The following is a 12449-nucleotide window of genomic DNA, read 5'->3' on the forward strand; positions in this document are numbered from 1 at the left end:
AACCCTCAAAATGATAAATTTGACAATTTTTCATAAGTGATTTCGGATTCAAATTCTTGCCAGAAAAATTGCTTTTAGTTTTAGTGTCAAAACTAGAAAAAGTGTCGCGTCGTATAGACCTTCGTATCTCCCACACTTTTGTTTCATCAGGAAAATCAGATTTAAGGTTACGAATAAATTAAACAATATCAAACTGAACTGAAAAAGATACTTCAAACACTGTAGGTGCTAAAACAATTTCATCACGTTTTCATCATGTTGGTACGAACTATATATGCGTTATATCAGAAGGGGATAATAGAAGAAGGATGACACTCTGTATCCTCTTAATGCTTTAGTTATGTAACATGATTCTTTCCATGTGGGCTCATGCACCCTTTTTGTATGCTCTCCTGCTCATTATACTTCAGATGGGAAACGATTGCATCGCACTGTGGGGTGAATTCTACAAAACAGTGTAATGATGAGGGAACTATTTATCACTGTGTGGTTCGGTTTAGTAACCTTGCGCACTCCAAATGTAAAATAATGTTGGAAAGAATCACGTTACAATTACACCCCTCTTGGTAGTAGGTAAACTTCTCCCAAAAAGAAGTATTACATACTTCTGGTTTTTATATAAGCAATCACTCGATATTTCATCCGATATATTTATTAGAAAATTGGGAATGATATAAAAAGTGGCACGCAGGCAGACAGACAGACAGACAGACAGACAACTCAACTCTCTCCAGAAATAAAGAAAAAGGTCTTTCAGTATATTTCTTACAAAAAGCAGAACTAACATTTTACTCCTTGAATTGCCTCTTCAGATCTTAGCTAAGAAACTAAGAGTTATGGTTTGGGACTATTTATTACGAAGTCAACAAGCTCTCTCTCTCTCGTTCTCTCTTTCTTTCTCTTTGGGAGACCATGGCCATCTCAGACTTTTCTTTCAAAGTACTCAACTTCGTATATAAATGGATCACAATTCTCTCTCTTTTTGCCGAAGCTATAGGAAACCATTTTCCCGGCTTTCGCCTAATATAGCCAGCCTTCGAGTCAAGTGTTAGAGGCCTGCTTTTACTCACAGAACGTCTCAAATATTAGAGAGATTAAGCAAACACAAATTTGAAATGGAAATATTACATGCTCATTCAGGGATCTTTGACGCGATGGTTTGGGAATGTAGGAATAAACCCTGTAGAAAAACGGTGAGCCCTAGATGGATAATTATCCAGGGATATCCATTTACAACTTAACAAAACCAGGGATAGATTTAATTTTAGCAGTAAGAATGGAGAACGGTTAGTATTTACTTCAGTCCGACTCATAGCCCAGTATAGAGTCCCTCCCTCCAACACGCAACGAAAAGTTTAAATTATCTTATTGGCTCTCTTAAACTACGTTTTGATGACGTTGCTGACGGGGACGGCGAAAAATACGTTATTCCTTTTTTCCTCTGTCTCTATAACCCGCCTCTTTTTTCATACCCCCCCCCTACTCCGTCCCGTGGAAGGGGGTCCGGGACTTTGACGCGCGCCCAGATTACTCTATTCTCCATTCCTACTTCTAAAATTAAATATATCCCTGATAAAACTACCCACTCCGCTAAATTAATCCATATTTGAAAGCATTTAAACCTTCCACTACCTTATTCAAAATTGATCCTTTCTACCCTTTAAAACAATTTGATCCTTGTTTCTTTATATCGTCAGAATTCTATTGATTTTAGATTAGTAATTGAATTAGCAAAGAAATTTCGTCGTGTCGTCAATCCAGGGCCGGGCCGGGTTGGTTTTTCCGGTTGTTATATTAAAAACTAGTTGCTGTATGAACGATGGAAGGGATTTTTCCAGCAATTTCGATTACCAGTTTTGGGGAAAAATGATTCGAAAAGAAAATGCCGCGGTATTGGAGATTTTAAAGCTCGTAGGGTCCTGAGCGCGTTGTTAGTGAAAAATCTAAAAATTTAATGCTTCCTACAACGAGAATTGATTTTTAATTTCTAAGAGAAAAACCAAGTCGATAAATTTTAGTAAAAAACGAGGCCTATTTCTTTTCTCCATGCAACGGATACGACGGTTTAAACCGTTCAGAAATATTCGGGTTTTGAAGGATATTTGTATCAGAAACTCGTTGTCACGTTTTAAAGTTATTATTATCATTATTTTTCAGTGTGGCTGGGCGGAGTATCCTTGGGATTTGGTCTGTTTTTGTCACCGGTCATCGTGGCGATTTGCCGGCAAAAGAGTACTCGTTTAACGGCCGTCTTCGGAGGTTTGGTTTCGGCATTGGGTTGTCTTTTCACGTCATTCGCTTCCCAATTTCACCAAGTCTTTCTGAGCTACGGCTTGGTCATGGCGCTCGGTTTAGGAGTGGTCAAGGAGACGGCTAGTCTCATTACGGGTCAGTACTTTAAAAGAAAGAGGGAAAATGTCGAAATGATTGTCCTCTCTGGAGTTGGTGCTGGAATAGCTCTATGTTCGGCGTTCATCAAAGCCCTGATACAGTAAGTTGACGGACAAACAATTAGCAGACTCAATCTTCACCTATGTTAATTAACTTTGTAGATCTATAAAATGGCGACTGGGTCTTCACGCAGTTACTGGAACAGTTTTCCTGACGTTTTTCTTGGGTATATTCTACCGATCGGCTTCGTTGTACCATCCTCAACGACGAGCTATTCTGCATTTGAAAAACCAGCGTAGGAAAGTCAAAGACAAGAACACTCTCCCGTCGGACAAACCACCCCTTCTTGATTTTACCACTCTTAGAACAAGAACGCTAAGAATAATTATGTTATCCGCCGCTTTTTGTTCATTTGGTCTGTACACGCCGTCATTTTACTTGGTAAGAATATTAATAAGGTCGTTTTGTTAATAGTAATATAATAAACTTTGATATCTTCGCAGGTGTACATCGCTGAAGAGGAAGGTTTAGGAAACGGTTCGATCTATCTCCTCCAAACCTTCATGGGTTTGGCGTTCATTTTGGGTTGTTTAACATTCGGATGTCTGATGGTACGCAACAGTAACCAATGTCTAATAGCCAGACAGTATCTCTGCCAAACGTCCATCTACGGACTGACCCTATCTATTTTGGCCTTGGGAGCCGTTGAAGGTTTCAAAGGTTACGTTCTATTCGTTTGGATTTACGGAATATTTCTGGGCGCGTTTCATTATTCCCTCAAAATGTTCGTTTTCGAAAAAGTTCGGGCACGAAATTTTAACCGAGCTTGGGGTTTCGTCCAATGGTCTCAAGCCATTCCGGTCGCGTTAGGCATTCCCGTTTCGAGTAAGTATGGACTGAAAATGAAATGACACAAAGCTATAGTCATCTAACGTGGCTGGTTCAATTTCTTCGACGCAGGTTACATCAACGTAACGAACAGCTCAAAGACGGGTCTTATCTTCTCAGCCGCTTGTCTCTTCACCGGAGGCACGGTGCTCTTTTTGACGGGCTTCAAACAACGAACCTTAAAGGCTGTCTTATCAGCGCAGGACAGTACTCGTTCCTCGGAATGCGACGAGCAACCGGCAGCCCGGAATCATTTGCAATCCACCGAGTCTCTCCTGGATGACCCGGACATTCTAGCGTTAATTAACTCGGGCGGAGTTGCCGCCCCGGGTACTTGTCCATGCGGGAACAGTCTCTATCCTTTACCGCCGTCCCCGACGAAGGAAAAGGCGGCAAACTTGAACAAGTGCGCGCGCGCGATATCTTTCGCTACGTCAGTCGATGTCGTTGAAGACGATAGACGCGCCGATTACCTGACTTGCATCTCCGAGGAGGGTCTAATTGAACTAGCCGATAGGGACTTCATTGACGAGTGGCGTGGTGCGGATTTAATGGGTAACAAAAGTCCAACCAACCAGAACGCGGTCATGTCCGTCTCGTCTAGGATTCCTCAAGGTTCGCGGACGGGTTACGTTGGATCACCGACAAGGAGTCCGCCCGAAGATAGACATTTTACTACCGGGGGTCATCCGGGTTTCGACGGTCACGAACCCGGGTGTCCGTGCGCTACGGCGAACGTTCTTTCCAATTTGTACATACCAAAGAGGACAATGACCGTCATCGAGGAAGTCACGAGTACCCTTTGACGATACCCCACCATTTTAAAAGTGTATATATAAATATTCAAATTATTTATTGAACATTCGAAATACTCAAAATATTAAATAATAAAGTAGAAAATCAAATTTATACGAAGTTTTAGACCTAAATTTGTAGGGGAGTAGTGTATGGTTGACCTTTGAACTATTATGATCCAAATTAACGCTAAACACTCACTTCACTACAACTTCGTAAACTAAATTGTTCGAATTATGTAAAATAGAAATTAAAAAAAAATAATAAACCAAAACGAAAGGAAAAATGCAATTAACAGTTAATAAAGTCAACTAAATGAAAAATTTAAAATCAAAACAGGGTGCATTTTCTAAAAACCGAGCTACGATATTTGTACGGAAGGGGCAATCGAAAAGTAACATTACCAGTAAATTATTAATTACAATCAATTAAAGTTAAATATAGTTCTCAAAATCAAACGCGTGCGTAAATTATTAGTTAAATCACAGGAATGGAAGAACAAATTTCTTTATAGATTATTAATTATTAAATAAAATACCGTTTATCTGCGTTGTTTAATTTCGTGTGTCACAAGTTTTAAAAAAAAATTGCGTTTCTAGTTTAGCAGGAAAGCCAACTACCAGGCTGAATGTAACGCGTGTATTTTCCCATAGCCCCTGTAGAAATGTTTACCACGCTACACTTCAGTGTTCAACGGAAAGCCATCTTGCAGGATGAAGATGAGAATTTTACTTCAAAACTTTACAAACACAAATAAATTAAGTTCTATCTTTCTAATTACACAATTCTACTTTCCAAGGCGCTAACAAATAAGGTAAGTAAATACTGTAAGGCGTAGAAGCCAAAAAGACTCAAATTTATGCCTAGTATTTTTGTAAATGTCGTAAAGATTAAGACTTAAATTTATGGTTTAATAATGCCACTAGCTAGCTCTTGACAGCGTTTCGAAAAGAGGCAACGAATTAATAGGCTAATTATAAAAGATTAACTGTTCTAAGGTCTCGTTCATCCATCATTCTGAAGAGTCTAGGCCAATAGGAAGCGAGTCCCGAAGGAACTTAACCCTCTCAAACGTTGTTAAGATATAATGAAAGCGATTTATGGATGGAATGGAGCTCAGTCTTCTTAAGTTCTTTACTTAATGAAATCATCAATTTGTTTTTTACGTAAACAGTTTAGAGGCTCAACGAGTTTCGTTACTCTAGCTGTAATTTTGTAAATGATTTTGAAACAGTAAATAATATTTTATAATTACACGTCGGATATCGTATTACTTAAGAAAACAGACGGGTTAAGATTTAGATTATAATACCGGTTAAGTAAAATTAAGTTTAATTCTCTTCTTAGGTTAGGTTTTTTCTATAAAATCTTATTCATAAGTATGGGTCTCCCGTAGGGCTTATTGGAGATTATCTTCGTTTTAGGCAAATACACCATCAGAAGACGCCCGTGTGCAAAAATACGCCGAAAGATGTACCTCTACCAATATAATTTCGACCCATACTTATGGAGAGTATCATAGGGTTATGATATCACGCGCTCCTTTAGCTCCTAAAAGGAATCGGTCACGCGCTTTAATATATATATATTTTTTCTTATGGTAGAAAATAGCCTCCCAATATGGTCCAAGTCCGAACCAAGTAGATTGCCATCATGCCGGGCTATCGAGCGTGTTAAAGGCATCGACAACTAGATTCAATCAAGCGGAATTATTTGAAAGAGACAGCATCCAAAGAGACAGTATAAAAAAATAAGTAAAAAAAAAAGAATTGACCAAGAGAAAGATATAGATGGACCTTGGAAAATATATTTGAGGCTTTGGTTCTTTTCTTTCTTTTTTAACCCTTTTCTATTACGTTAACGGAATACCACGACAAAACTTTCAGCTATATCAGATGTGGTTGCGAAACAATTTGTTGAAAAAAAATTAGGTGTCACAAAATGGCCAACTATTAGAAACCAGACGACATAGGCCTACATTCTATAATAATCTAGTTTAATTTTAAACGTGCATGCTTAATCGTTTATTTCAAGGCTTAATTGTTTTAAAAGCAAAAGCCTAACGTACGTAAGCTTTGTTTAAGCTTGCCTATTTTGAGCTTAAATCCTTTTTGAAAAATAAATGTTGACGTATTAGAGTTATTTATGAGGCGAGGACTTTGGTTTAGGGGCTATAGCTTTCGCTTTAGTGTTTAGGGGGTGGCTTTGGCGTTGAAAGAAAGGCGAGCCGTTAGAAAGAAGAAAGCTATAGGACCCGTGACCTCTTTTAAAAATCGTCCCGCAACAGTTGCCGCTGAAATATGCCCGAGATTTATTTTCGAAAAACGCAAAATGAAATATATTACGGTTTTCGGAGGAATGCCTTAAAATGCATCCCCGCCCACAGAGGATAACGGTTTCCAATTCTGACTCGCGTTTAACAAGATAAACACGGCAATTTACAGCCCCCAATGTTTAGAATCAAATTAATATTTCTCAGGGAGAAATTGTAAGTCACCCGAATGACCCAACCAATCAAATGCCTGGGCTAAAACAATAATAACAAGCTCCCCTTTTGTTCTTCGTTATATGTGACGTCATGGATTTCTCAAGGAGAAGTCTCCCTAATAATGTATCTATTGACCCACCCAATCATATGTCCGGCCCAAAACAATATAACGAGGCCCTTTTGAACTATAATAAAATTACTACAGTACCTGAGCACGAACCTTCATTAGACAAGACTTCAATGGACACGACTTCACCGGGCACTGATCCACTGTGGGATACTGACCACTTCGGGCACTGCCCATCTTCGAAGATTGATCTTTTAGGCACTGGCATTCAATGGCTTTACCAACTGAGCCATGATACACGATGTTAGAACTTCTTTGAGCTAATTTAGTTGTGAATTTAAACTAACGAGCATGAAAGAATTTCTCCGCACCCACGTTGTCTCGAACCTGGAGCCTTCCGCGTTTGAAGCGGATGAGATAACCACTACACAACAGATAGATATGCAAATGCGTACCGTTTGACTAAATCTTATTTGAATTAAAACCCAACTTAGTATTTATTTTAGAATTCCCTGACCTTCTAAACTCATTTCCCTGACAAAGTTTTCCCTCGATTTTTATTGGTAGAAACGTAAGAATGTAGTGGAGCTAAAAATGATTATAGTACCACCATGAACAAGATACAACGAAAGCATCATTACAAATCCAGCCATACGGGTTAAGACCAATAAATCCAAAAACATTCTATGATTTCGGCAGGGTTTTAAAAGGGAAATACGTTTAGTTTTTTGACTTTTGTAAAGCAAACTGTTACGGGGCTATCAGTGACTCAGTCGGAGAGCTATGATAGATTAAACTAAAACAATAAAAATTCAGAAGGATATTTTCATATCTGAGGGGGAGCCGAGCGTCGGATCAGACTACGAAATTCATAAAAAAGAAAGAAAACGTTAAAGGCGCGAGGAAGCGTCCAAAATTTTTGAATAGAAGCCAAATATTGTATTTCAAAGGCTAAAATTATTCACCGACACGCTGGCAACAGATGCGGGGAAGGAGAGTGGGGTGGATTCGTCGAAGCCTCCCTAAATCCTCATCTGCTAAATTAGATTATACCTCGCTTTCTACCCCTTTATTTCCGCTTCCACTGTCCCTTTGTTCGACCAATTTGAGATTATGTTGGGAATGAAACTGAGCGTCTTAAAGTTATCTGGTACAATTCAGTATCGCGTATATTAACTCTATTTGGTTAGATATTCACCAAGGAAAATGTATTGAAGTGAAGAAAAATTCTAAAAGGAAATCAGTACAGTTGGTGTTCTGAGTTAGAACCAATGGAGATAAAGTGCTGCTGGGAGATTTGATTTGATTTCTTTTTTTCCTGAATTTTCCATATTTGCCACACAGATTTTTCATTTCACTATTAAATTAATCCCCTGTCTGACCAATTTAATGTCCATGACCAATTTTGAATCTCACTTAAATTTAATTGCGAGTAGAATTACCAAACCAATATGAACTTCCCTGACTTTTAAAATTACCTAACTATATTGGGATGGCCATCGCTTGGCTTTCCCAACATTAGAGTATTGTTTTAATGATAGGCTTATCAAAGGCAAGCGCAACAAACTCGAGTATACAACCGAAATAGTCTATTGAATTTTTCAGAGCCGAGTTAAGATTAATTTTTGAATTTTGGCGGTAGTTCTCAAAATTAGGAAGAGATTGCGACGGAAGTTATCGCCATCTGTTCGGTAAACTACATCTTTCAGTTTAGAATATTGCGAATTTCGCATTTTCCATTAACGGAGCAATATTTCCATATACTATTTTCATTTAGTTAATATTAAATGAACTTATTATTACGTTAATTTGAGAAAAAAATCAATCAATAAGTGTTGTTTCAGTTTAGTCAGTTATGGCGCTACTCTCGAATATGATTATTTATTCCCAAATCCAAGTTTAGCGCGCTAAAATTAAATACACCTTTAAAATAATGATCTTTGAACTTACCATTTAAGCCTATTTTGAATTTTAGAGATAGCAGAGTCCATACACGAAAGTTGTAGTTACCGAATTAGTAATAGTTAACAACCAGGAATCCTTTAAAGATACAAAATAATAATAATAATAATAATAATAATAATAATAATAATTAGTGCCCATTAAATTACAAAATGTCTTTCAACATTACAATTTCAAAATCCCTCCCTCACAAATTATTGGCACGGTTAAAGTTAAGAACAATTAAGGGGGGAGGAAATTTCTCTAGCCCCTTTAGTCTATTTTAAGTCCATTGAAGTTCAAGAAATAATTTTAATTATTTAGAATCAAGTCTATATTTTTACTTAATTATTTATTTATTTTAGCTCTCCATGACTTTGCTTTGTCTATTTTGTCCTTAGCCTACACATACCCCTACCCCCTCCCCTTTCCCAATTCCCTCGCGATCAAACTCTTCAATCAAGAAAAGATTGTCAAGAGAGAAGCAGCATGTCTATTTTTTGACACTCGTTTTTTCAAGACCTAAACTATGCGGCAAACTGGCAAGTGGATTTCTTATATTTTTTCTATTTTCTTACATAGAGAGAGGAAAAAAGAGACAAAAGTCTAATTTTGTCTTCTACTCTGTAGGCATCCATACCTTTCTCAATCTAGGGAAAAAGAAAAAATTACTTGGCAGTAGACACCAGTGTGACGTGACGCAGACACTATAAGCCTATGACGTGTAACTCTAAAGGGATCGGATACTTAACAGCCAAACTTTAAAATTATATAATAATTAATCAAGCTTTTTCTTGTAAAAATATTAAAATTGAATAAGAGTTAAAACTAAAATAAGCAAATCTAGTTTAAAATTTTTCTAATTAAATTTTAAGTGAAATAGCATGTACTCTTGCAATTAATGTAATGCCAAATAAATCTTCTTTGAAACCTAATTTCAATTGAAGAAATATTACTAATTATTCGCACAGAAAAAATTAAAAAAATAAAGAACAATTTAATAAATAATTTGTTGTCAGGATATTCTGAGCAGAATAGTCATACTTATAAAATATTGACACTTAAGATATAAACTACTGCGTTAAATGTCCGATCCCTTTGGATTTTGCCATTAACATTTCCTTCCACAATCTTTCACGGTTTCCTTTACCGTTTTAAGGTTAATCCCAATTACGAAAAATCACTTAAAACTATTCCATGGCGGAGTATTACGTAATAAAAATGGCCATAAAGAAAAAGCTACTCTGAAAACTTTCAACTTGGGATAAGAAACATTGATTATACCGGCGGTATTTGTTACCTGGGAGTACTATGAAAAGCGGGGGTACCTCAATAACTCTTCGAAAGCAAGGACAAGTGAGATTGGTAAGGCTTTTTCTTAACACGTACAGGAAGGAAGTCCTGACTTGTCTTGGAAATCCTGCCAAATTTTTTTTTTATTATTTCTTTTTTATATAGAGTCGCATTTCGATTTCTGTACAGTTACTCGCATTTTCTGGGTAACTAGAATATATTTCTGTTTATTCTAAATTACGTCACGAAGGGGTAACCCCTAGAATTTTAACTACATCTACAATACATTTTAGGCTGATTTCGCTTCAGACACAGTTCAGTTCAGAAATAATTTAAAGTTCCTTATTCCGACACCAATAAATTTCACGAGACATCTTGGCTTAAGCTCAGTAGTACTACATACCAATGTTTCCGTTTAAACATAGGCCTAAGCTTATTCATTAAAAAAATATATATTTTCCCTTCACTTATGCAAATTTTGAGAAACACTTCAGGACGTTTTTACAATCAAATATCAATAACAAGTCCTTTCAACATACATTTATCACGATTCAAAAATTACTTTCCCTCCGTCCCCACTTGTGCGGTTGTGAAACAACAAATAACATATAAGTGTTCAATTGAAATATTTATACTATACTCTATCATATCGATTTTATATGAACAACGCAAATTGTTTCAATATACAGTATATACACACTTAGAAGTACGTATAGTCAGAACAATATTAAAGGTAATGTAAAGCAATTGTCATAATAGTTGCGGAAAAAAATTAAAATTGACCTTTGTAAATTTATGTGGGAGAAGAACATGACCCTAAATAACATCGGTGACAAAAAGGTTCCTTTACGACCTAAAATTTGAAATTTTGAATATTGTTTCATTATATACTTTCGAAGAACTGCATCGATTTTCGTTTAAATTTACTGACATTTTTGAAAAAGGTAACCAAAAAACGTAATTAGTCAAATATTCCATACGCAATAATTGCCGCAAATCTGAACCGATTCGAGCGAAATTTTGAATACTGGTTCACTATACCCCATAGAAGAAGTGTATCTACTTTGGTTTTAATCCAACAACATCTTGAAAAATGGCAGTCAAGTACTTAATAAGTCAAAACTTTCTGGATATTCAATTGCCATTTTAGAAGAGTTATTGTTGACCTATGTATCATTGTAGATTCAACTAATTTCTACTTAAATTTACACACTCCCTTTTAAGTTTAAACATAACTTGGCAATATTGGAAGTTAATATCGACCAGGGAATTTTGTTTTTTAAGAAAACAGTGTCAGAATCGATTTAGAATCTTTCTTGGTATGAAGAAAAATCAATAAATTCCATTATCGAAATAAACTTGCACTTTTTTCGGTAGACATAGTTTGCTAGTATAATCAGAAGTGAGATGAGACCAGAAGTACTGAGCTAACCAAATTCTTCACTCGGCGAAAGTGAATATTCTTGATAACACAAGATCGGTCGGCCCTCTAGTAGCGGTTTCGGAATTTTCCCTCCAAAACGTGAGACGCTCGTGGCGGTAGACGGCCGAACTAGATTCAAGGAGCCGCATCCGTGTTTCGCGGCTTTAGGTTGAGGGGAAGGGGTAGGAAATGTTTTTGGAACTCGACCAATTTTTTTCTCAGTAATGTAGGCGCGTGGGAAGCGGCATAAAATCCTCAAATTTGTTCACTAATGCTAGGATCTACTACCAATGCTAGAGACCTTAACTTCTAGTCTCATCTTACTTCTGGTATAATCATAAAAGGGGTTAGTGTAAGACGACAGGTCGATAACGATGCCTTTCGGCAAAAAGGGCTCTCCGGCGGACCTAGAACGCATCTAGGTCAAGGCGCGAACCTATACTACTACGTATTCTAGTTCGTACTTATACAAAGCATTGTAGATCTAGGGGTTTGTAACAGATTTTCTAATTTCAAAATGCCCTGACATCGGAGGTTTTCCCTGACCAATTTTAATTTTATTTCGACTTTTTATTTTAAACGGCAAAAGTCAGAAATCATGATGTGGGTTTAAAAATGACTTGTAGGCATACCATGAATTTAAAATGAAGGGTGTTTATGAAAGAAAGGTCTGTCGGTAATTAAGGGCAGTGTTCTTTGAACTATTTAAAGTCATTTAATGTTCCATGACATTTTACCCAATTTCAAGTCATGTTTGGAGTGTTTTAAGGATGACCTCTTAATTAAATTAGTATTGTCTTTCAGTTGAGTTTCTTGCTTAAATTTAAATAGGTCATTTTTAAAACGTCACTAAACATTTTTGATTTGAAATAGTTCAAAGAACACATCAGATTTGCATATTAGAAACACACTAGGAAATATTATTGAACCAAATACGAAATTCCCAGAATTTTATTACAACAATTTTTATTTAAACTTCCCTAATTTTCTAAAAAAAAAAACCATTTTCAAAATCCCTGGTTTGTGCAGATACAGTTGCAATTAACCCTGGCACCAATTCCGTGAAAAAAATTCTTAGCATCTACTTTTGCAGTATTTTAACAGTGGTTAGCCTCTCTGTTCCTCCGCCGCTACCTGTCCCGGTCTCCTTCCTGAAGGTAAGG

General features: G+C 36.7%; 1 protein-coding gene and 3 long non-coding RNA genes across 4 annotated transcripts in view; 3 read left to right on the top strand and 1 right to left on the bottom strand.

Moving 5' to 3' along the window:
• Positions 1-4410, top strand: part of LOC149705080 (monocarboxylate transporter 12-like) — a 59329-nt gene extending 54919 nt beyond the window's left edge. Inside the window, exons 2-5 of the mRNA XM_089865252.1 lie at positions 2158-2491; positions 2553-2832; positions 2895-3276; positions 3352-4410. Of these exons, the coding sequence (XP_089721378.1) occupies positions 2158-2491; positions 2553-2832; positions 2895-3276; positions 3352-4085 (1730 nt within the window). The 3' untranslated portion in view covers positions 4086-4410. The remainder of the gene's footprint in view (positions 1-2157; positions 2492-2552; positions 2833-2894; positions 3277-3351) is intronic.
• LOC149705079 (uncharacterized) overlaps positions 1-12449 on the bottom strand; it is a 90157-nt gene that overhangs the window by 60675 nt on the left and 17033 nt on the right. The window contains exon 2 of the long non-coding RNA XR_016381518.1: positions 8580-8669. This is a non-coding gene — a long non-coding RNA (uncharacterized LOC149705079). The remainder of the gene's footprint in view (positions 1-8579; positions 8670-12449) is intronic.
• Positions 9028-9505, top strand: LOC149705081 (uncharacterized). The gene is made up of 2 exons (XR_016381519.1): positions 9028-9112; positions 9201-9505. It is a non-coding gene; the product is annotated as an uncharacterized LOC149705081 (long non-coding RNA).
• On the top strand, positions 9566-11177 carry LOC149705082 (uncharacterized). Its single transcript, XR_016381520.1, has 3 exons — positions 9566-9935; positions 10029-10069; positions 10157-11177. It is a non-coding gene; the product is annotated as an uncharacterized LOC149705082 (long non-coding RNA).

The sequence above is a fragment of the Phalangium opilio genome, unplaced genomic scaffold, assembly GCF_054372755.1.
Source record: "Phalangium opilio isolate 3A_F unplaced genomic scaffold, DU_Popi_V2 ptg000014l_1, whole genome shotgun sequence".
In the NCBI taxonomy this organism is placed as follows: domain Eukaryota; kingdom Metazoa; phylum Arthropoda; class Arachnida; order Opiliones; family Phalangiidae; genus Phalangium; species Phalangium opilio.